At 51.6% G+C, this 24754-nt stretch overlaps 2 protein-coding genes across 7 annotated transcripts in view; both read left to right on the top strand.

The window, feature by feature from the left end:
* fhod1 (formin homology 2 domain containing 1) overlaps nt 1-6660 on the top strand; it is a 36519-nt gene extending 29859 nt beyond the window's left edge. For all 6 annotated transcript variants that reach the window (XM_041064537.1, XM_041064619.1, XM_041064699.1 and 3 more), the window contains 12 exons: nt 1-53; nt 237-409; nt 501-1076; nt 1757-1912; nt 2063-2245; nt 2918-3037; nt 3353-3514; nt 3625-3815; nt 4011-4203; nt 4696-4873; nt 5227-5403; nt 6077-6660. The exon at nt 1-53 is cut by the window's left edge and continues 97 nt beyond it. In XM_041064537.1, the coding sequence (XP_040920471.1) occupies nt 1-53; nt 237-409; nt 501-1076; nt 1757-1912; nt 2063-2245; nt 2918-3037; nt 3353-3514; nt 3625-3815; nt 4011-4203; nt 4696-4873; nt 5227-5403; nt 6077-6159 (2245 nt within the window). In that variant the 3' untranslated portion in view covers nt 6160-6660. The remainder of the gene's footprint in view (nt 54-236; nt 410-500; nt 1077-1756; nt 1913-2062; nt 2246-2917; nt 3038-3352; nt 3515-3624; nt 3816-4010; nt 4204-4695; nt 4874-5226; nt 5404-6076) is intronic.
* Nucleotides 6661-8366: 1706 nt separating this feature from the next.
* Nucleotides 8367-24649, top strand: slc9a5 (solute carrier family 9 member A5). The gene is made up of 16 exons (XM_041042628.1): nt 8367-8724; nt 12825-13127; nt 13401-13564; nt 15225-15303; nt 15386-15563; nt 15858-16078; nt 16369-16571; nt 17792-17881; nt 17970-18040; nt 18542-18668; nt 19258-19349; nt 19623-19749; nt 20103-20252; nt 20660-20729; nt 20931-21059; nt 21198-24649. The coding sequence occupies exons 1-16, from the start codon at nt 8367-8369 to the stop codon at nt 21767-21769; spliced, it is 2934 nt and encodes a 977-aa protein (XP_040898562.1). The 3' UTR covers nt 21770-24649.
* The last annotated feature ends 105 nt before the right edge of the window (nt 24650-24754 follow it).

Below are 24754 nucleotides of genomic sequence, written 5' to 3' on the forward strand. Positions count from 1 at the left end.
CCCGACGGCTGACGCTCCTGCCGCCACCGAGGAGGAAGGGAGCGGCCAACCCGGTGAGAGAGCCCACGCTTCTGCGCCGCGGCGTTCAGAGCATCAGCACAGAGCGTGAACCTTTACAAACCCACGCTCATCAGACGAGCGTCAACGCTAATCTGAAATTTCTGAAATGTGTGATGAATAAAGTTTAGTTGTAGAAACTGTGGCAGAGTGACACTTGTGTGTTTCCCTCCTTTCAGGCGGTGGAGATCTCGGGGGTCGGGGTCGTGTGTTGGAGCGTCTGTCCAGCTTCAGAGCGCGCTCAGAGGAGCCTTCCGTCTCCAGCGAGAGCAGCGCCTCCCGCAGGGCGGAGCTGGAAGGGTTGGAGGGCTCGGCCCAGGCAGCACGGGCCCGACTGGCTGAAGAGCAGCAGGTCAGTCTGGATCACACACACACACACACTCACCTTCATTCATTCATACACATAAAGTGATCATGTGACTGATGACCTGTGACCCCTTCAGAGCCGTCACCTCCGGCAGCAGAGCAGCATCGATGCAGAGAGCCACGCCCGCCGCCTGGAGACGACCCAGATGACCCCGCTGGGCCCCGGGGGCCCCGCCGATGCCTGGGACCAGCTGCAGCCGAGCGCCGCCGCCCTGCGCATCAAAGACCTGGACTTCTCCGACCTGCTGGATGAGGAGGACATCGACGTCTTGGACATGGATACCTTCGACTCCTCCTCCTCCTGCTTCTCTGGCATCCCTCCCCCTCCTCCTCCTCCCCCGGGCTTGGCTGCTCCACCTCCTCCCCCACCTCCTCCGCCAGGGGGTTTGGCTCCTCCCCCGCCTCCTCCCCCTCCACCAGGCGCTCCTCCTCCTCCTCCCCCTCCTCCCTCCTCGTCCTCGGCGGCCGTGTTCTCCCAGAAGAAGAAGAAGACGGTGAAGTTGTTCTGGAAGGAGCTGAAGCAGGCGGACAGACCTCAGAAGTGTCGCTTCGGCCGGGGGACGGTCTGGGCGTCTCTGGACAAAGTGGCAGTGGACACCACCCGACTCGAACATCTGTTTGAGTCTAAAGCCAAGGAACTCCCTGTTGCCAAGGTAACCAGGCCTGTTTTTCATAGCCACACTATGACCGTGTTGGACAGCTAAACATGTACAGTTTGTCCTGAAGGTGGCGCTCAGGGAAAGATCGAAGGGTTATTACAGAGGGTTCATCCTCTGCAGAGCAGGAAGGAGAGCAGGGGAGCTGTCTGTCCACAGTCTCTGTCCACAGTCAGTGTCAGTGTCTTCTGTTTAATTTGCCTCCGTCATCAGAGACGAGCAGCTCTGAGTCCAACGTCTCAAAAATAAGACGTCTCTGACATCACGACCAATCGCTGCAGCAGATTCATATTAATCATATGAAAGAGAAATAATGTGAACACTGCCACCTGGTGAAAGAAGTGAGGCAGTGCAGCTGACTCAGGTGTCAGTGAGTACAGAGACACCTGCAGGAAGACGAGCTGTCCTCACCTGTCACTGTGTCCGTCTGCTGTTATCTGTGTCTCAGTCCTGCGTCTGTGATGAACGTGTGATTAACATGTGAGCGCAGGCTGTGACATGGATCTGTGTGTGTGTGTGTGTGTGTCTGTGCTCACACTGTCCCGTCGCACACTGACGACTGATATAACGACACAAAACACAGCCTCTGTCTCCACACACGAGTCATGTGATCAGGGGAACAGGAAATGATGAGATAACTGATGGTCAAAGTAACAACACTGTGCATCAACATGCAGAAAGGACCCGAGACCAAGAAGTCCGAGATTCTGGTTCTGGACCCCAAGAGGAGCAACGCCATCAACATCGGTATGACTGTCCTGCCGGCTGTCCACGTCATCAAGACCGCCATCCTCAACTTCGACGAGTTCGCCATCAGCAAGGAGGGGATAGAGGTAAGGACCACTTCCTGTCGTACGCTCTCTGGTACATTCAAATCAAACCAGTGCTCATTTAACCAGACCAGGAACCACAAATGTATTTATACTAAGCCCTGAATCAGACCAAGCTGACCCCCCCCCCCCCCCCCCCCCCGTCCTGAGCAGAAGATCCTGACCATGATCCCCACAGAGGAGGAGAAGCAGAGGATCCAGGAGGCTCAGCTGGCAAATCCTGACGTCCCTCTGGGCACCGCAGAGCAGTTCCTGTTCAGCCTGGCCTCCATCAGTGCCCTGACCCCCCGCCTGCAGCTCTGGGCCTTCAAACTCAACTACGAGGCTCTGGAGAAGGTAACGCACACCAACACGCACACAACAGCACTTAGACTGACCCCAGATCTGAGTTACAGGACTCTGAGGATCTGACTCTGACTCTGAGGATCTGACTCTGACTCTGACTCTGAGGATCTGACTCTGACTCTGACTCTGAGGATCTGACTCTGACTCTGAGGATCTGACTCTGACTCTGAGGATCTGACTCTGACTCTGACTCTGAGGATCTGACTCTGACTCTGACTCTGAGGATCTGACTCTGACTCTGAGGATCTGACTCTGACTCTGAGGATCTGACTCTGACTCTGACTCTGAGGATCTGACTCTGACTCTGACTCTGAGGATCTGACTCTGACTCTGACTCTGAGGATCTGACTCTGAGGATCTGACTCTGACTCTGAGGATCTGACTCTGACTCTGAGGATCTGACTCGCAGTGTAGAGGCAGTTTAACAACACGCAGCTGCATCACACAGCAAAGACACACACAGTTTAACATCAGGGAGACGATCTGACACAGACACCAGATCTAATTATTGATCAGAAATAATCTGCAGATGAGTCATAATTAAAATGGAGTGTAGCTGAGGGCTGACACACGGAGGCAGCAGAGTCCTGCTGAGACACACTGTTATCAGGAGACAGCTGCAGAGACGGGATGCTGAATGTGTGAGTGTGTCGCCCCCTGCAGGAGATCGCAGAGCCACTGTTTGATCTGAAGCTGGGGATGGAGCAGCTGGCGTCCAATCAGACCTTCAGGAGAATCCTGGCCACGCTGCTCGCCATCGGAAACTTCCTCAACAGCTCCAACGTGAGAACACACACACACACCCACACACGCACGCACACAAACACACACACTCGCTCTCATTAACTGATCATATCATTGATCCTGGATCCAGTTTTACAGCTGAACTGGTTCAATGGTTCAGATCACTTTGTGGAAACAGCTCAGTTTTTAATCTGTGTTTGAAAAGACAACAGTGATTATCTGCAGCTCTAATCTGTGTGTGTGTGTGTGTGTGTGTCTGTGTGTGTGTGTGTGTGTGTGTGTGTGTGTGTGTGTGTCTGTGTGTCTGTGTGTCTGTCTGTGTCTGTGTCTGTGTGTGTGTGTCTGTGTGTCCAGGCTAAAGGCTTTGAGCTGGGTTACCTGGAGAAGGTGGTGGAAGTGAAGGACACGGTTCACCGTCAGTCTCTGCTGCATCACACCTGCAGCCTGGTGGTGGAGAATTACCCAGAATCCTCTGATGTGTACTCTGAGATTCCTGCCATCACGCGATCGGCCAAAGTACGGCTGTTCTGTTCTACTGTGGTTTCACCTGTTTCCGACCCGCTCTGCGGGGACGTCCAGGTCAGGTAGCCGAGACAGGCGCTGACCAGGTGAGTTTTTTTTTTCAGGTGGACTTTGAGCTGCTCTCGGAGAACCTGGTCCAGCTGGAGAGACGCTGCAAAGCATCATGGGACAACCTGAAGGTGGTGGCCAAACATGAGACCAAAGCGGTGCTGAAGAACAAGATGACAGACTTCCTGAAGGACTGCACTCAGAGGATCATCATCCTGAAGGTCGTCCACAGGAGGGTCATCAACAGGTCGGACACGCACTGGTCACTCACGCACACGCACGCACACGCACGCACACGCACACACACTGTATACACACAATAATCAACAAAAATCTGTTGTGAATTTATTTGTGTGACTGTGAGCGAATGTCTAAGATCTGAAGGACTTTGATTTTAAATAGTATCACTAATGTCCCCCCCGTCCCCCCCTGTCCCCCCCAGGTTCCACTCCTTCCTGCTGTTCCTGGGTCACCCGTCCTCCTCGGTCAGAGACATTAAAGTCACCAGCTTCTGTCGGATCGTCAGTGAGTTTGCTCTGGAGTATCGCACCAACAGAGAGCGAGTCCTCACGCTCAAACGAAAACGAGCCGCTCACCGAGAGAGAACCAAGACCAGAGGCAAGATGATCACCGAGGTAAACCGTCCATCGGGGACGCTGAGTCCCCTCCTGCTGCTGCAGGGAGGTCAGAGGCTCAGCTGCTCATCAGGAGACTTTATCTTTTGGAATCTCCCAGTCACGTTCTTTTTCAGAGCCCAGTCCCAGTTTGAGTCCAGAGTCCACGAAGTTTCAGCACCGCAGCCTGTTCATATGTGTTATTACTGATGCGTAAAGGGATACTGAGGTCACTGCAGCTCCCCAAATACCCATCATGCAGCACTGTACACTGTTAATTTTAAAATGAATGAATAGACTGTGAGCTGAGATGAAGACGATGTTGAAATGAAGAATTTTACGTGATTCCACAGAAATCAGCTGAAAACCTTTGAAAGGAGATTTTAGCGTCGTCTGAAGATCAGTCTGAATCTTCTTCTGTGAGTTCACTCCTCTTCCTCCTCTTCCTCCTCTCCTCCTCTCCTCCTCTTCCTCCTCTTCCTCCTCTCCTCCTCTTCCTCCTCTTCCTCTCAGACGGAGAAGTTTTCGGGGGCGGTGCCTCGTCAGGACAGTCCCTCCCCAGTCTCCCTGGCGGCGGAGGCGGAGCCGGGTCAGGAGGAGGAGCATGAGAACATGAAGAACCTGCTGATCAGCAACAACAGCAGCCTGAGGGCTGAGCAGAGCGGCCTGCGGCGCTCCAGGGCCGTCCGCAGTAAGACCTGATCTGTTACCGACCGACTTCCATGTTTATCATGTTGTTTTCTGTAAAATCTGAAAAGTAACGAAGTGAAAATATGAATTAGCAGAAATAGAAAAACTCAGGTAAAGTTCAAGGACCTCATACCTGGTTAGTACGACTCTGGGCTTTATCCTGAACTCTAACAGTGTCTGTAGAAATAACTGGGACTCACTACAGGTTGAGTCAGAATAACTAAGACTAAAAAATGCTGTGGCAGACAGAGGACAGATGCTGCTGACGTCTCTGCTCTTCACTGCGTCCGTCCTTTCAGATCCGCGTCTTATTCGAGTCCTGGTTCTGGTTGATTTGTTGGTTCTGGTCTTCAGGTCTGGGCAGGGTGAGTCCATCTCAGATGTCTGTAGCCAAAGAGGATGGCACCAGCTCCCAGGACGACGCCACAGAGGAGATCATGGACAGACTGGTCAAATCCGTTACCCAGAATCCATCGGACAGAGCATCCAGTCCCAAGACCCGAAAACGCTCCAGACTCAACAGGAAGTCACGTGAGTTCACAGCCTGATGTGATGATGGTTTTAGTTAGTCCGGGGTTGATTTAGTCAAACTGACCCTGAGTCAGCAGACAGAAAGGTTGGAATGCTCCTTTAAGAGTGTCTGAGGGGACAGATCTGATGGACATCTGTGGGACAGACGGGAGTTTCCTCCTGCTTTTCTGCTCATCAGTGACAAACCTGGTTTTGATCTTGAGAAGGTCGAGTGAGTTCAGACTGTGTTGAGACACAACAGCAGCTCTGTGTCCAAAACAGGACGATATCTCTGTCTCTGTTTTCACGTCCTCAGTAAATCTGTTCAGAGCAGATAATCATCACCTTAAACCGTCCAATCCAAGTGTCCTGCTGCTGTTTGGAGGACGCTCTGATCCATTCATGCAGGACAAAGAGTCCAGAGCTGGTTTTTATCTTTTCAGATCTGCTCAGTGTGTGTGGAGGCTCACGCTGTCCTTCTGTCTCCAGTCTGTCTCCGTTTGTCCTCTTGTCTTTGTAGATGAAGGATGCACAGTTGTTCATGTTTCTGAGGTTGAGTGAAAGTGTCCGTCTGAGCTGTTAGAGACATTTCACCTCCACGACCCCCCAACACACTGCTGCTCACAGCCACACAACATGAGCTTACTGTGTGTGTGTGTGTGTCTGTGTGTGTCTGTGTGTGTGTGTCTTTCAGTGAGGAGGACTCTGAAGAGCGGTCTCAGTCTGGACGTGGTTCAGGCTCTGGGACTCAACAACAAGACAGGAGACAAAGTCTGAGCCTCTGCTCAGACTGATGGACGGGCCCACGCCGTGGATTCGAGTCTCCATCAGGTGACGGGAGCGGACTCTCTGCTCGCTCATTCAAACTCAGCAAACTTTATTGCCTCAGCTGCTGGGACACAGACGTTTGAGCGGGACAGATGTTGCTTCTCTGCTGTGGCTCTGACATGGACGAGTCTGAACGATGATATAGAAACTCAGGACAGACACACAACGCTGTCCCCTCTGACTCAGTGTCCTCATTAATGATAACACAAAGAACAACACACGTCTCAGACACACACAGCTGAGCAAAGTGTGGACGACTGAGGAGACGCAACAGCTGCCGCCATATTGTTTTAACTTCAGCCTGATTTTCAACGACCGCGAGACGACAACAGCTACACAATATCACTACACACACACAGCTACACACAGACAACTACACAATATCACTACACACACACAGCTACACACACACAGCTACACACAGACAACTACACAATATCACTACACACACAGCTACACACACACAGCTACACACAGACAACTACACACAGACAACTACACAATATCACTACACACACAGCTACACACACACAGCTACACACAGACAACTACACAATATCACTACACACACACAGCTACACACAGACAGCTACACAATATCACTACACACAGACAGCTACACACAGACAGCTACACACAGACAGATACCTGTCTGGTGTGTGTCCTCAGTGGTAAATGTCTTTCTGACCCGTTGGACAAACACTTGCTTCATTTTTGTCTCTTTGTGTGTTCTGAAGTTACCACGTTACACACACACACACACACACACACACGAACATAAAGTCCTTAAAGGTTTTGAAAATCCTTGAAACCAGAGGTGGAGCCTGGAAGCGGAGAGTGTGGAGTCGGTTCTGTCGGTTCCAGCAGAGGAACGTCCTCGGTTCTCTGAGGGAACTCTTCATGTCTGATGACTGAACTGATGATAAAAACCAAAGATTTTGTTCTTCCACAGTTTTTAAGTGAAAGCAGGAAACGGTGAAACAGGATCTGAACCTGTGGACAGTGTCCCCCTGAACATGTCTCACAGGTTCTGTCAGCGCGGGAACTTTTCCAGGTGTCATGGAAAGTTTCCGAGGTCAGAGCTTAACTTTGAGGTTTCGACTCAACAACAAACTCTGTGCGTGTGTGCGTGTGTGTGTGTGTGCGTGTGTGCGTGTGTGGGTGCGTGTGTGCGTGTGTGCGTGTGTGCGTGTGCGTGTGTGTGCGTGTGTGCGTGTGTGGGTGCGTGTGTGTGTGTGTGTGTGTGTGCGTGTGTGCGTGTGTGTGCGTGTGTGTGTGTGTGCGTGTGTGCGTGTGTGTGTGCGTGTGTGCGTGTGTGTGTGTGTGCGTGTGTGTGTGTGTGTGTGTGTGTGTCACACTGATGGGGAGCTGCTGTGTTGGTGTGTACACTCCTTTCCTCTGAGCACAGCCGTTATTTTCTGTATAGTTGTGATGTTTTTTGCACTTTGTGGTGTTTTCGGTTCCAGTCCAGGTCCGGTCCAGGTCCGGTCCAGGTCCAGTCCAGGTCCAGTCCAGGTGTCTTCACAGGACACCGTGACTCTGTTGATGAGGACTCTGTTTTAGCTGAAAGAGACAGATGAACTTTTTGTGGACACATTGGACTGAAGGTGTTCCAGGTGGAGCTGATGAAGCTTTTTAATAAAGAATGTGTGTTTTCATTAACTGGAGTCAGCTCCTTATTCTCTCATTCTTCTTCTCACTGTCTCATGAATTTGACTCATTGTGTGAAACCTGCCTCAGAATTATTACAGATAAACTGCAGGACCAGACATGTTATTACGTTCAGACACAGCTTCCTGAGAGAAATCCACAGTACTCTACTCCCAGTACTCCCAGAACTCCCAGTGCCTCGGTGACGGACCTGAGTACACTGTGCTGCAGTGTCAGTGATGAACCACAGCATCGGGTCTCAGATCAGCATCAGCTGAGTCGTCTCTCCCTGTTTCACCTGCAGTGTCTCCGTCTCTTTAAAGGAGAACTGGGCGGGTCACATGTCCAGCTCCGGTGTCCCCTCCTCCGTGTCTTACCGGAGCCCGTGAGTGTGAATGTGTGTGTTGATGTAGTGACGGGCTGCCGGCCTCCCTCCGCCGCTCCGTGTAGTCTCGGTGAGTATATAAAGGCCGCAGGATGTCAGCCCGCTGAGCTCCGGGGGGAAGATGCTGCCGCTCGGTCTGATGCTGCTGCTGCTGACGGCCGCCGCCGCCGACCTGCCCGGGACGGGCGCTCCGCCGCTCCGGGGGCCGGGGCTCGGCTTCTCTCCGCCGGTCCCCGCCTCTCCCTCCGCCCCGCCGCTCCTCCTCCTCCTCCCGCAGCCCGGAGCGGAATACGCGGCGCCCGGGGTAGCCTCAGCCCGGTCCGCGGCGGAGGAACCGGGCGGCCCCGGCGAGGAGGAAACCGGGGGGGAGGACCATCATCACGGCGGCGGGTACCGAGTGGTCCAGTGGGAGTGGAGCTACGTCCAGACTCCGTACATCATCGCCATATGGCTCCTGGTGGCGAGCGTGGCCAAGATCCGTAAGTCTGACTCTGTGTGTGTGTGTGTGTGTGTGTGTGTGTGTGTGTGTGTGGTTCTTATTGGACCAGGACCCAGACTGGAAGTTTGACCAGAGTCTTGTGGCTGGTTTAGTCTTTAAAACTCAAATGAACAGAGCCCATCAGAGAAGGAGGGAACCGGAGACCAGCTCCTGGGGTCTGAGTCTGGTTCTGAGGACCTGCTGGAAACAGAACCAGAGCAGAACCTTAGAACCTCAGATAAAGCTGAGTGTTGCTCTGATGTAAAGGCAGATGGTCGTATCTGTGTCCTTAGACTCCGTTTAACAAACGTCTGTTTGATTAATAAAAGAATCAGTGAAGCTGATCAGAGCCGGACTGAGCCACAGAATCCTGCACGACCTTTACATCAGACCTCACAGGTGCAGGAGAGGGCGACAGGTGAAAGTCCTGTGAGACAGGTGCTCTGAGCAGGTGGAGGAGCTGCTCAGGGCTGAAACCGTGGAAACAAACAGGAAACGACATCAGACCAACAAAATGTTTCACTGTGGGAAAAACAGTTTCCTCTGTGGGAAGTTGGATTTATGTCTCATGATGTAAATGTTGCATCATTTCCTGTAAGTGTGTCACATGGAGAGTGTCACACCAATGAAACTATTTCCAACACGGTCACTGATAAACTGTCTGTGCAGGAAGTTTCAAATCATCGCAGTGGAAACAGCAGCTGTTTCCAGCTGTTTCCAGCTGTGAGGGAAGCAAACAGAGATTAAACTGCAGTTTGGTTCTTTAAGGCTTCAGGATGTTTCAGAGCAGCAGGACTCCAGCTCTGTGTCTCCGTCCCCCTCCTCCCTCCTGCCTCACCCTCCCCCTCCTCTCTCTTTAAACATTTTGTGCCTCCGTCATGGCTCCATGCACACACACACACACACGCACACACACACACACACACACACACACACACACACACACACACACACACACACACACACACACACACACACACACACAGCCAGTCGTGTTTCCTGAGCTGCTGGTGACTCACTGTGCTGCAGGACAATAACATGCTATACATGCTGCTTATTAATGGGGTAATGTTACTGACACACACACACAGACACTCACAGACACACACACTGAGGCTCTGTTCATTCAGCTGAGTCCAGTTCTCTACTCTCATGTGACGACAGCCCGACCTGCCTCACACACATCAGACATAAACCTGCATCACATTCACTGCTGACTTTCACTGACGTCATTTAACACAAACTTTATCTGCTGTTCAGACTGTTCAGTTTATTCAGTCACACACTGACGTCCTCAGCAGGAACCGAGGAGGGACAGACTGAGGACGGACGTGGATCAGTTGATTTTAGTGTAAACCTGGGATGGGAACAGGACAGCCTCTGTCCTCGACCTGCTGAGCAGCATTCAGCAGCTGAAGAGCCTGATGTTCCCTTCAGGAGCTGGTGGAGACCAAACACTGAGCTAAAAGTGAGGGAGCACTGGACTGAGAGTCCTCAGGTGGACTGAGAGTCTTCAGGTGGACTGAGAGTCCTCAGGTGGACTGAGAGTCTTCAGGTGGACTCAGAGACCACTCCAGATGGAGGATCATGGAGATCTGTGACTGCTGTGACTGACTGAGTGATGTTCCTGTTACACAGAGCTGAACTGGGCTGTATGTACAGTGCAGAGAGAACCCTCTGACCATCAGATATCACCATGGTGATGATCCTTCCCTGACTTTAACCAGCTAACTATAACCATGGTTTACTTTCCTAAAGCTAACCGCTCCTGCTGTAACAGCAACATGTTCATTCATTGATTTTGTGTGTGTATGTGTCTGTGTATGTGTGTGTGTGTGTGTGTGTGTGTGTGTGTGTGTGTGTGAGGTTCGATGCAGCAGCAGATTTAAAGCTGAACTTTCCTCCTCAGTCTCTGTCCATTCTCGTCTCTGAGCTTCATGTCGAGCTGCTGAATGTTCTCAGTGTCTCTGTCCTCGCTGTCCGTCTGGTGTGTGGGAGGTTCAGCTGTGTGTGTGTGTGTGTGTGTGTTTATTCCAACCTGAGTGTGTATTCATTTGTTTGTTTACAAGTTTCTCTGGAAAATAACTGATGAAGCTTTAATGTAGAAGTTTCCAGGTTTTACTTCAGACTCAAATGTTGTTGATTGTTTACTCAAACTCGTTTGTTGCCATAGTGATTTCCATCGTTTTCCCGCCCCCGCGTTTATCCACTGGGAGGAGTCGAGCTGTTGAAGCAGGAAGTCATCATGGGGCTCGGGGTCGGACCGATGTTCTAATGCTGCGTCCGTGTCAGAGAACAGGAAGTCACAGTCAGCAGCTTCAGCCGCTCTGAGCTCGGCCGGCGGCGGCTTCACCATCACAGTTCGTTCCGTTTCATGCAGCATCTGTACGACACAGATCCAGATGTTTGGCCTCAGGTTTGAAGGACGCACAATGAAGTTAGGCCGACTCCGACCTCACCCCGACCTCACCCCAACCTCACCCAATAATTCAAAACATGATTAATTGATAGAGAAAATATTAGCAAGTAGCAGATACGTACACAACAAACTATTGATGTTTGAAAGAGACAAACTGGAGCTGAAGTGATCATCAATCAGTTTATTGACAGAAAAATAATCTGCATCTTTGATTCATCTTTTAAAGCAAGAAAAGCTAAAACTGATCTGAGAGCAGCTTCACAGTCGTGAAGGTTCGGGGGTTGGTGTGGAAGTCCGGCCCTCTGGACTCTGGGACACTGATGACGCAGCCGCACACAGAGGGCTCACGCTCCTGTTGGTGTGTCCCTGCGTCTCCAGTGACGGAGCCTGGAGGTCGTCAGTTAGAAACCGTGGAGACGAGACACACGATGTGTCCACTTCAGTCTTTGATGCTTTTTTCCCTCATGTTGATTTATGAGGACAGACACTAATGTTTGTCCTGGTGTGTGTGTGTGTGTGTGTGAGATCATTTGTCATTGTCTTGTTAATGACTCACAGCACACCTTAAATGATGGATTCCTAACTACATGTCCAAGGCCATGCGCACACACACACACAGACAGACACACACACACACACACAGATTTTGTGAGATTTAAACCGTGTTCTGACTGACAGAGAACATGTTCCACCTCCTGACATATCAACAGAACCTCTGTATTCATCCTGCTGCTCGACAAGGCTCCATCCACCTTCACAGCACAGGAGCCAGCGTCTGTTCAGTGTCAGTTAGTGTGACAGACAGCAGGGCCACAGGCAGCAGGGCCACAGGCAGCAGGGCCACAGACAGCAGGGCCACAGACAGCAGGGCCACAGGCAGCAGGGCCACAGACAGCAGATCCACAGACAGCAGGGCCACAGACAGCAGATCCACAGACAGCAGGGCCACAGGCAGCAGGGCCACAGGCAGCAGATCCACAGGCAGCAGGGCCACAGGCAGCAGGGCCACAGACAGCAGATCCACAGACAGCAGGGCCACAGACAGCAGATCCACAGACAGCAGGGCCACAGACAGCAGGGCCACAGGCAGCAGGGCCACAGGCAGCAGATCCACAGACAGCAGGGCCACAGACAGCAGGGCCACAGGCAGCAGATCCACAGACAGCAGGGCCACAGACAGCAGGGCCACAGACAGCAGATCCACAGACAGCAGGGCCACAGACAGCAGGGCCACAGACAGCAGATCCACAGACAGCAGGGCCACAGACAGCAGGGCCACAGACAGCAGATCCACAGACAGCAGGGCCACAGACAGCAGGGCCACAGGCAGCAGGGCCACAGGCAGCAGATCCACAGACAGCAGGGCCACAGACAGCAGGGCCACAGACAGCAGATCCACAGACAGCAGATCCACAGGCAGCAGGGCCACAGACAGCAGGGCCACAGACAGCAGGGCCACAGACAGCAGATCCACAGACAGCAGGGCCACAGACAGCAGGGCCACAGGCAGCAGATCCACAGACAGCAGGGCCACAGACAGCAGGGCCACAGGCAGCAGATCCACAGGCAGCAGGGCCACAGGCAGCAGATCCACAGACAGCAGGGCCACAGGCAGCAGATCCACAGACAGCAGATCCACAGACACTGACCTCCATGTTGTGTGTGTTTTTGTTGTGCTGCAGTTTTCCACTTCTCCCAGCGCTTCACCACCGTGGTCCCAGAGAGCTGCATGCTGATCCTGCTGGGCCTGGTCCTGGGCGGGGTCGTTCTCATAGCCAGTAAAAAGCAGCTGTATCAGCTGGAGCCCGCCCTCTTCTTCCTCTTCCTGCTGCCCACGATTGTGGGCGACGCCGGGTACTTCATGCCAGCCCGCCTCTTCTTTGACAACCTGGGAGCCATCCTGACGTACGCTGTGGTGGGAACGCTGTGGAACGCCTTCTGCACGGGCTTCTGCCTGTACGCCGCCAAACTTCTGGGGATCATAGGTCAGTCACGGGGGGTCATAGGTCACAGACCATGTCACAAGGAATGTCTGATAAGGACAGAAATAAGAGTGAGGCACAGTAAGAGTGTCCTCCTGAGACGTTCAGGTACCAAACAGAAGCTGAAACCTGATCAGTCCTGAACCCAAAGCTCCTCATGGGAAATCAGCATCTGAGTCTGTGTGTGTGTGTGTGTGTGTGTGTGTGTGTGTGTGTGTGTGTGTGTGTGTGTGTGTGTGTGTGTGCGCGTGCGTGCGTGTGCGCGTGCGCGTGCAGATGAGCGCGTGCAGGCAGAGCTGATGGACTTCCTGTTGTTTGGAGCGTTGATCTCGGCCGTGGACCCGGTGGCGGTGCTCGCTGTGTTTGAGGAGGTTCATGTGAACGACATGCTCTTCATCATCGTGTTCGGAGAGTCACTGCTCAACGACGCCGTCACTGTGGTGAGACACACACACACACACACACAGGACAAAAGAGGTAAAAGCAGAAACGTGCGTAAACACACACATACTCTCAGGTCTGTGTGTCGCTATGGAAACAGAGAGGCTTACTAGGTCAGTAATGACTAAAACAGGAGCAGGTGGGGGAGGGGGGGTGGGGGTGGGGGTGAGCTGTGTACTGTTTAGTGTTGTATTTATAGTATTATGTAATAGTGGCACAGATGGATTATGAAACATTGGGCCCCGGCCCCTCCTATAAACACGGCCCCCAGACACAAAACCACTGTAAATGGTTTCGAGTCCTTCAGCTTCTGTTTGTAATCGTTTTGTGTTTGTTCTGAAGTTCTTTGTTTCTTTGTGGTTGTTTTTTCTTCGAACAAGTTGTGTGACCTTCAAACACACAGAGGGCCCAGGAGGTCGGGGGCCCCTGGGCCGGAGCCCGAGAGGCTCGCTCACTAATCCATTCGTGAATAGTTGGACCAGTAGAAGCAGTGAAATGTTTAGTGTCAGCGGCGGCTTTAGTAGTAACAGTGTGAGTGTTTGTTTGTTTGTTTGTTTGTTTGTGTGTGTGTGTGTGTGTGTGTGTGTGTGTGTGTGTGTTTTCTGGCAGCAGCTCTGTTTCTCTGCTGCTTTAAAGGAGAACTTCAGTTCTTCTGTACGTCCGTACGGCTGTCTGACATCCTGACCTCCAGTGTGTGCTGTGGGTCAAACAGTGGCCCCCGGCCCTGCCTGAAGAAAACAACACAACGTTCCTTTAAAGCTCGGTAACAACAGGACGATGACGAACAGACAGGCGGCAGCAACAAGAGCAAAAAGTTCACACTGACTCAGTAACGTGAGATTAAACAGTTCTGAGCAGATTAACTCAGCACTTTTCTAATCCTCAGCAGAACTCAGAATATGAAGTAATCCCACCAACAAAGTGTGGGAATACTGGGATCCCAGGGAGGAGGAGGAGGAGGAGGAGGAGGAGGAGGAGGGGGAGGAGAAGGAGGAGGAGGAGAAGGAGGAGGAGGAGGAGAAAGAGGAGAAGGAGGAGAAGGAGGAGGAGGAGGAGGAGAAGGAGAAGGAGAAGGAGGAGGAGGAGGAGGAGGAACTTCACAGTAAACGACAGACGAGTGCAGCTCAGTCACCTGTTTGTTAACGCCTGCTGTGACTTCCTGTGGCATCACAGGGAAACACACAGTGACAGTGGGTCAGTGCTGTGTGCGCACAAACTGAAGGGTCGCACAAAGCAGAAGAACATTAATATAAATATACAAGTACAGTTGAAAGACGTTTAGTATCAGTAATAAAAGCAGTGAAACATCAGGATGCTGTGGCTCAGCACTGACTCAGACAGCAAAGTCACATCCACAGAAAAAGGCTTTTATTTTGAATATGAGATTAACTGATGATACTTTGCAGCAGAGTATTGTGACTGACAGCTGTTAGCGTGGCAGCTGTTTCTCTGCTGTGTTCACACTGATCCAGAACCTGTCAGAAGCTCCACAGGTCCACAGGAGTCCACAGGTTTGGACACCTCTTTAACCCTGTCTCCGAACACGAAGGTGTCTCTGTGACCTCCGACAGCAGGAAACACCACAGCATCACAACCAGCTGTGTTTTTCACTGGAAACCAGTAAGAAGTGAGAAACAAAGCTTTGTCTCTGCTCCACAGGTTTTATATAAAGTCTACATTTCCTTTGTGGAGGTGGGAGCGGAGAACGTTCAGACGGCAGATTACTTCAAAGGAGTCGGTGAGTCCACGGGAAAGAACGAAACATTCTCTGAGTCTGAGTCCTCCGGTACTCGCCTCACTCCTCCTCCTTTCCTCTGCAGCCTCCTTCCTCATCGTCAGCATCGGGGGGACTCTGGTGGGTCTGGTCTTCGCCGTCATCCTGGGCTTCATCACCCGCTTCACCAAGAAGGTCCGGATCATCGAGCCGCTCTTCGTCTTCCTGCTGGTTTACCTGGCGTACCTGACCGCCGAGCTCTTCTCCCTGTCCGCCATTCTGTCGTAAGTCGACCAGTCGAACCAGAACGACCACCGTGACCAGTACGAGCAGGTTTATTTGTATCACACACACACTGGGCCTCACAAACCTTTTTTACTTTCCTCTGTCAGGTTTGTTTCACACACACACACACACAGTGTGTAGCTGTAGAAAGGACTGAGGCTCAGAGTCACATGTTTCAGGCTCCACAGGTCAGAGGGTCAGAAGCACAGGTGCAAACAGGGACAGGGAGGAAGAAAACAAACAAACAAATAAACAACGACTCTTTCCCTGTTGTTCGGCCTCTCTCTCCTCAGTATGACCTTCTGTGGCATCGGAGCCAATAAATACGTGGAGGCCAACATTTCCCAGAAGTCTCGGACCACGGTTAAGTACACAATGAAGACTCTGGCCAGCATCGCAGAGACCATCATCTTCATCTTCTTGGGGATCTCAGCTGTGGACAAGTCCAAGTGGGCGTGGGACACCGGCCTGGTGTCCTGCACCCTCATCTTCATCTTCGTCTTCAGAGCTGTGGGTCAGTGACTTCCCTCGTCTGCCTTCAGTGATTCTTCAGACGCAGGAACATGTTCCCGCTGATGATGCATGTGAATTTAATCGTTTCTGCGTCGCCGTGACGAACACTGACCTTCAGACTGTGACATGTAACTTGACAGCTGAGGGATGTTGTGATGCTGATCACTGATCGTCAGCCTCGCTCCTCCTGCAGCTCCACCTCCCCGCTGGTTTAAAACACCTGGCTGTTTCTGTTTGTGATTTTTAACCCACCCCAGAAAATCCTGACCCTTAGTAACCTCTGTTCTCCAGGTGTGATTGGCCAAACCTGGGTTCTAAACCGCTTCCGGCTTGTCCCATTGGACAAGATTGACCAGGTGGTGATGTCGTACGGTGGCCTGCGGGGGGCGGTGGCTTTCGCTCTGGTGGTGCTGCTGGACAGCGAGCACGTCAAAGCCAAAGACTACTTCGTCGCCACAACAATTGTGGTGGTCTTCTTCACGGTCATGTTCCAGGTAGGAGTGACGCCACTTCCTGTGCCAGATTCCATGATACTGCTTCAGGTTTGATGTGTTTACCTGCGCAGTGGAAAAGTGGGGAGCGTGCTCAGTGCGTCATTATCCTGACGAGCTAAATCAGCAGCAGAATCTGATCTGATATCCGGCAGGAACACACACAGGAACACACACAGGAACACACACAGGAACACACAGGAACACACAGGAACACACACAGGAACACACAGGAACACACACAGGAACACACAGGAACACACACAGGAACACACAGGAACACACACAGGAACACACACAGGAACACACACAGGAACACACACAGGAACACACAGGAACACACACAGGAACACACACAGGAACACACACAGGAACACACAGGAACACACACAGGAACACACACAGGAACACACAGGAACACACACAGGAACACACATGTTCTCTCAGTGTAAACACACAGGAACACACATGTTCTCTCAGTGTAAACACACAGGAACACACATGTTCTCTCAGTGTAAACACACAGGAACACACATGTTCTCTCAGTGTAAACACACAGGAACACACATGTTCTCTCAGTGTAAACATGCTGTACATCATGTTTGTTTAGTTTAAACTGGTTCAGTGTCTCTGCTTCTCTCTGCTGCCAGAGACACGAACAGCTGATGAATTACTGTGTGTTTATGTCTGAGACTGTGAACACTCTGAATCTGAAGCGTGTGCTTTCATCAGCTGATGGAGTCTGTCCAAAGGTCAGGTCCTCTGGTCAAGCTGCAGTCCGTCCACACTGAGCCCACTAACTTCAGACACTGAGACGCAGCCCTGTGGAAAACACGAGTGATGGACGTGTCCATGTCCAGTACGAACAGGAGCGATTACGGCAACGTAAACCTGTGTCTGTGTTCATGAGGCCAACAGACTGGAAAACGTGTGAATCCGTCTCTTAGTTTGATTTGAACGATTGAAACGAGCGATGAGACGTGAGGGAGCCGAGAAGCTGTAACAGGAGAGTTTTAGTGGGACGGCTGTGTCTCAGAGGATGGACTGAAATGTTACGACTGAAGACGGATGATGATTAATCTGCGTTCTGACCCATATATCGAATTCTGTCATTTTACATTCACTCCTGTGGCAGAAGCTGCTGCTCGTCCTCGTGTGTCCGTCACAGTTTCTGTAGGAATCACGTTGAATCTGAATCCTTACACTTTATCTCTCTCCGTCAGGGTCTGACCATCAAGCCTCTGGTAAAGTGGCTCAAAGTTCCTCGTTCCACCAGCAGGAAGCCGACCATCAACGAGGAGATCCACGAGAGGGTGAGAGGACTTCTTCTTCTGGGTTTACGGGTTGTTGTAAGGTACAGGTGTTCAGTGGTTACAGTGTGTGTGTGTGTGTGGTTTTCAGGCCTTTGACCACATCCTGACTGCAGTGGAGGACATCGCAGGCTTGCAAGGATACCACCACTGGAGAGACAAGTGAGTCCTCCTGTCCCCCACAGTGACGTTATGATAATCAGAGCATCAACAGTGTGACGACATGAAAAGCAGCTTTAGATCATTGTCACTGATGTAATCACTGACTGTGACCACCAGGGGGAGCTGGTCGCTGTCAGGAGGAAGTCAGTGTGTGTGTGGAGTCAGTGTGTGTGTGTGGAGTCAGTGTGTGTGTGGAGTCAGTGTGCGTGTGTGGAGTCAGTGTGTGTGTGGAGTCAGTGTGTGTGTGGAGTCAGTGTGCGTGTGTGGAGTCAGTGTGTGTGTGGAGTCAGCGTATGTGTGACCAGTAACACAAACACAAAGCTGAGAGATGAGCTGCTGATCACAGAGGCCTGACTTCACTGCTGTGTCTGTCTCTGTGTGTCTGTGTGTCTGTGTGTGTGTCTGTCTCTGTGTGTCTGTGTGTCTGTGTGTGTCTGTCTGTGTCTGTGTGTCTGTGTGTGTCTGTGTGTCTGTGTGTCTGTGTGTGTGTGTCCTGCTCAGGTGGGAGCAGTTTGACAAGAACTACCTGAGTAAGCTGCTGCTGAGGAAGTCTGTGTACAGGAAGAGTGAACTGTGGGAGGCGTATCAGAAGATCAACATCAGAGACGCCATCAGCGTCATCGACCAGGTAAGATTCAGGAGGAGGAGCCACAGTGAGCTGAACAGCCATGAACTCACACCTGGTTCAGTTGTGTTGTAGATTCATTGTCTGACTGTGAGCTCCATGAACATCCTGTAGATGGAGCTCTTCTCCAACAGCTGGTCCTCATGTGGTAACGCCACCTCAGGATGTGTGTGTCGGTGGGATGTGTGTGTGTTTGTCAGGCTGATGTGTGTGTGTTTGTCGGTGGGATGTGTGTGTGTTTGTCAGGCTGATGTGTGTGTGTCGGTGGGATGTGTGTGTGTTTGTCGGGCTGATGTGTGTGTGTGAAACTGAAAACCTGTCATCGCTCATAAAATGTCCTCGCTGCTAATGTTAGAGTCACAGAAGGAAAAAGACATGAGACAGATTATCAGATGGAGGTGTGATGGAGGTGTGAAGGATTATTGCAGTCCTGGGACGTGTCTGTTTGCTGTGAGAGAGATAAGGGATTATGGGAAATGTGGTCTTCAAGGGGAGAAACAGTGGGGACAGAAAGGACTGAGCAGCCAGGAGATGCTTAAACCATTAATCTTTACCTTTAACCTTTGACCTTTGTGTGTGTGTGTGTGTGCAGGGTGGGAACGTCCTGACCTCAGCCAGACTGTCTCTGCCCTCGATGACCAGCAGAGCCTCGTTCCCTGAAGTCACCAATGTCACCAACTACCTGTGAGTCACATGACTCTGTGTGTGTGTGTGTGTGTGTGTGTGTGTGACAGATTCACATGTTGTACTTCACATAAAAACAGGACATGATTGATAGCAAATCAGTTCATCCTGAAACACGTATCCCATAAGTCTCAGCAGGTAAAGCATCATGGGAGCTGTAGTGAATTTTGTTGTTTCTCTGAAACACTTTTTATTTTTATTTATTTAAGTGACACAGTCTGAGCTGAGCAGCTTCTGGTATCACGCTAACTGTGTGTTGTTGGCGTGTTCCAGGCGTGAGAACGGCAGCGGTGTGTGTCTGGACCTCCAGGTGATTGACAACGTGCCTGGAGCCAAAGTGGAGGAGGACACGGAGACACACCATGTCCTTGCAGAAAACCTGTACAAACCCAGAAGACGGGTAACACAGACACTGACTTCGAGTTCGATCACACAGTTTCTCCCTCCCACCTCCCTCCCACCTCCCTCCCCCTCCCTCCCCCCTCCCTCCCATGCAGGAGGAAAACCTTCACAGTTCACATTTTCCAACAGTTCTCTGTAAACCTGTATCACAGAGTCTGTACTGATCACCTGTCCTGACTGTGTGGTGTGGTGTGGTGCGGTGCGGTGTGGTGTGGTGTGGTGTGGTGCGGTGCGGTGCGGTGCGGTGTGGTGCGGTGTGGTGCGGTGCGGTGTGGTGTGGTGCGGTGTGGTGCGGTGCGGTGCGGTGTGGTGCGGTGCGGTGCGGTGTGGTGTGGTGCGGTGGATGTTCAGTATCAGTCCCACTACAGCCGACACTTCATGCCTCTGGGGGAGAAGGAGCGTCAGGACCGGGAGGTGTTTCAGAGGAACATGAGGAGCCGCATGGAGACGTTCAAATCCACCAGATACAAACGACATAAGAAGGAGCGAAGCCTGAAGAAGGCAGGACACGTTCACCACACACACAGACACAGACACACACACACACACAGACACAAACACACACACACAGACACACAGACACACACACACTCACCTGTCTTTATTCTCTGAGGAACCGTGTGCAGACACACACACACACACACACACACACACACACAGACACACACATACACACACATACACAGACACACGCACACACAGACACACACACACACACACACTCCTGTGTGTGTTTGTGAAACACACATTTAACTCTAATTAACAGCTTGGTCTTCCCACATTTCTCCTTAATTACAGTAGGAATCTGTCTCTGCTCTGTTATGAAACACGAAGCCTCGTGCTGATTGGAGGCCGGCTGCTTCCTGTTATGGCTGCAGGTGAACTCGTGTTTATTCTGCTTTCAACAGCGTCGAGGATCCGACGCCAAGGAGGACGGCAGCGACAAACCCAGACGCAATGTCAGCTGGCAGGACAAAGGTAACCCAAATAATGCTGGGAGGGAAGGGTGAGTGAGAGGGAGAGCTGCAGCTCAGGCTCCTGAATATCTGCAGCATCAGAGGCCCCGTCACCTTTTACTACAGCCACCAAGCAACCAATCATTAGCATCTTCATACGTCCCGCTCTGGATCGAAGGTGCTCAGTGTGTGTGCGTAGTGATGTGTGTGTGTGTGTGTTCAGATCCCGTGGTTGTTCCCGTGGAGTCGGAGGAGGACAAAGCCGAACACTCAGACCCAGAGAAGGACGAGGATGTTGGGATCACCTTCGTAGCTCGCAAGGCGGAGACGCCCAAAGAACGACCCAGATCAGGTAAAACCAGCCTCCCTGCAGAGATCACACACCTTTCTCCTGGTTGTCATGGAGACGGTAACATCTGTCTCTGGCAGCAGATGTCGGCGGCCGGATGTTGACTCAGCAGTAACTGTCCTGTTGTGTCTCCTCTTTCAGTCCCAGCAGCTCTGGACGGGTGTCAGAGTCCGACCCCCTCACCCACCAGTGGAGACAGCCACTTACCGTGGAAGGGCAGCGTGGGCTCACCTCCCCCCTGTGTGTCTGTGGAGGCCACTAAGATCATCCCGGTGGACCTCCAGCAGGCCTGGAACCAGAGCATCTCCTCCCTGGAGAGCATCTCCTCTCCACCCGCCCCTGCAGAGCCCGTCCATCCCCGAGTGAGCGCCCTCTCCAGACTGGGAGGACCCCGCCCAGCCTCCTACACCCCACCGGGCAGCGTGGGGGGCAGCACCTCCTCCATCGGAGCCCAGGTGTCACAGGGCTCCTTCTGCTTTCCAGAGAAGAAGAAGGAGGAGGAAGACGAGGAGGAGGGCGGAGCGTTGCAGGAGATGCAGCCACTCATGTCGTCTCTGAGGCCCCCCGGCTCTCTGCCGCCCCCACCACCTCCACCGGGCTCCGCCCCTGGCTCGGGGAGGAGGAGGAACCCCTGCGTCTACCTGAGGAGCCTGGTGACGGCACCCCACCCTGGCAGCAGTGAGCCGCACAGCCGAGGCCCCACCCAGCTGTAACAACAGATCCCAGATCAGTAAACACACCTGCAGAACAGAGCGGGAACTGTACTCCACCAATCAGCAGCTTCAGGACACCTTCACTGCAACACACACGCACACGTCAGACAACCACCTACCTGTTAGGCCGGCCAATAGGAAACCAGCTCAGTATGTCTGTTCTCACCTGAGAGCCTCTCTGTCTGATGATCATCCGTCCTGCCGCGGCCTTCGTCGTCTCACGAGCCGTCGCCTTTGCTCTGTCCGCTCGACCTAATCGCAGCTCAGAGTGAGACATCCGAGCCGGACCGGACCGGACCAGCCTGGGGGGCTGACTTCACCACCCTAACCTCCTGATGCTGAGCACATCACCGGCTCCTGCCGCTTCCAGAGGGTCTTCAGATGAAAGGTACGGACAGCTGCTCGGTGATGGAGGTGACAGGTTCACACCAAACCACAAACCAGCGAGAACCAGTTAGAAATCACAGCTGCATCGTGCACACTCTGCTTCCTGTCAGTCACCTGACTCACACAAAACGAAACGCATCCACGTCTCTGTCAGTCTGTTCGTCAGGTCCACGCTTCGTTTAGAGTAACTGACCCTGAATCTAACGTTCAGACTCAAACCCACAGAGAGTCAGTCTCAGTCTGTGGCTCAGAGCTGTGACCTCTGACCTCTGAGCCCAGCGGTTCCTGCTGAACACGTCAGTCTTTAAAACAAACTCACAGATATTCAGTTTCCTGTGAAAAGGCTCAGCAGCGGATTAATCCACGTGTGGTGCTGTATTTATGGCGGTGTGTGTGTGTGTGTGTGACAGCAGACGTGTTAGCAGACACTCAGTGATGGTTTGAGTCTGAACGTGAGATTTAACGAGCAGAAGAAGAATCAGATGATCAGATGAATATTTTAATATTAATATTCCTGGTTGTGTCCTGATGCTCCCTCTGATCAAACTCAGTGTCTGTAACTGCTCATGGACAGAATCACCTCAACGTGTCGCTGCTGCTCTTCTTTAGGTCTCTATAGGAAAACCAGCGTAGTATTGATCAAATCTACAAATAATAATATGTAATCAATCAGACCGTGTGATGTTAATGCTGGTGCTGGGGGTGGACACTGACTGAGGGATTCTGTTAAAGGAGAATTCTGTGTTTTTACAACTTTGGTCTAAACTGTGAACATTGTACTCACACACCTGGTGAGTTCATTTCCATCACAGCTGATCAGAACGAAGGACAACAGACCCATGTTGTAATAAAGTGGAATTGTCCTTTAACAGCGGCGTGAGCGCCTGATGGTGAGTGGCTCAGCACAGCTTCGCCTGCGGTCTGACTCAGCTGATAGAAGCTTTTTAAAGCCTTATTGCTCTGTTTTTATTGACAAACAGGTGTAAACATGCATCCACACAACTAACGTGTATTTATTCTGTCACAGCTGCTCATAGAAAATCTAAACATGTATTTTGTAAAGCTGCAAATATATCAAATCTACAGAGTAGTTTATTTTGAAAGACCAAAGTGTGTAAAAAGAGCTTAACGAACATTTATAGTGTGTGTCTATAACTGCCTTACTCTGTTGTGTCTGTGTAGCTGTGCGTTGTGTTTTGTGTGTGTGTGTGTGTGTGTAGGTGAAGACCAATCATCAGGCCGTCCACAGGTTTATTATTCCACCAGCAGGTTGTGTACACGCTGACAGTGAAGATGTTTGTGTGACGGTTTTTTCACGTTTCAGTCTGTTGTGTCTCGTTTTGCCAAAGAGTTTGTTTGCCTTAACGTCAGAGCTGCTGTCGCACACTCCGCTTCAGAGTCCTGACCTGCAGCAGGACACAGAGCGCACACAGCACAGCCAAGGCCAACACAACAGTCTTCAGACAACTCAACATGTCAGTCTGTCATAAACACAACGACAACACCTGTCCTGAAGGGGGCAGTATACAGCTAATCAGAGCCTTTCTATGACCACAGTCTGACTGTCACAAACACCCCTCTGGGTAACACACAGGCTGGTTCATGCTACAGCGCCCCCTGGCTGCTCGGCGGTGACGTGCTTCTGCTGTTCCCAGTAATTAGTGTGAGTTAAACACTCACTGACATCAAAGTAAAAATCCTGTACATGGATTTGACACTTTTCTCTATACATTTTGGTTTGATTACCTCCAGGACAAATTTTGACATGTCCCATCTGTCTCATTCATATTCATTCAAACCTTCCTGTCTTACCTGAGACTTGGATGTGGACTTGATTGAAAACTGATTTACAAAAAGTTCCATGTGATGTGAACAAAGAACACAAAGAAACACCAACCAGCCAACGTTCCCAGTGTGAACCAGTGAATCTGTTGAATGAGCTCATTAAACAGGTGAATACTACAGATACTGTCTGGGTTTGCAGCAGTGGGGGACTGACCCCTGACCCCTGACCCCTGCAGGTCTCTGTGGTTCCTCCTGTGTTTATGATGCAGTACATGTTAAGCTGCTGCAGCAGGCTGCCTGTGACCTGTGATGTGCCCTGTCCTTCTTGCTGCCTCATTGGACCACAGTGACTGTAATAACACACCAACATGCTGCTGCTTGTAGAAAAGCCTTTATGCTGTAAAGATACTTGAACTGGAACTGACCCCAGACCAGTGGTGAGGTGGGCTCAGCGGTATGGTTCCAGCACAGACGTGTCCGGCTGGTCGTCTGCAGCGTTTCATTCAGCGGTGAGCGTCACTGTTTTAATTCTGCTGTATGTGGACGCAGACGCAGGGACGTGCTGCGGAGCGTCGCGTCTCTTCCTGTCTCTGAGCTTTGTGTTTCATCTGTGATGCAGGTTGTTGTGTGGAAACTCAAAATGAAAGCTACGTCTTTGTGCCAGATGTTTGTTAGACTTGGCTCCTGAACTAAAAGTCAATAAATGTGAGCTGTGTTTTTCTGAATGAACTCTGTGCTTCTTTCCTGACTCCTGCTTCAGTGAACAGCTGGACAGTGACTAAATACATGTGATCACCACGTACAGGTTTAAGG

Source organism: Toxotes jaculatrix, chromosome 1 (assembly GCF_017976425.1).
Source record: "Toxotes jaculatrix isolate fToxJac2 chromosome 1, fToxJac2.pri, whole genome shotgun sequence".
In the NCBI taxonomy this organism is placed as follows: domain Eukaryota; kingdom Metazoa; phylum Chordata; class Actinopteri; family Toxotidae; genus Toxotes; species Toxotes jaculatrix.

Coding starts and splice junctions, on each gene's coding strand:
- slc9a5 (XM_041042628.1), top strand. CDS start 8,367: ATGCTGCCGCTCGGTCTGATGCTGCTGCTGCTGACGGCCGCCGCCGCC. Junction 13,565..15,224: donor TCAACGACGCCGTCACTGTG/GTGAGACACACA, acceptor TCTGCTCCACAG/GTTTTATATAAAGTCTACAT. Junction 19,350..19,622: donor ACCAATGTCACCAACTACCT/GTGAGTCACATG, acceptor GGCGTGTTCCAG/GCGTGAGAACGGCAGCGGTG.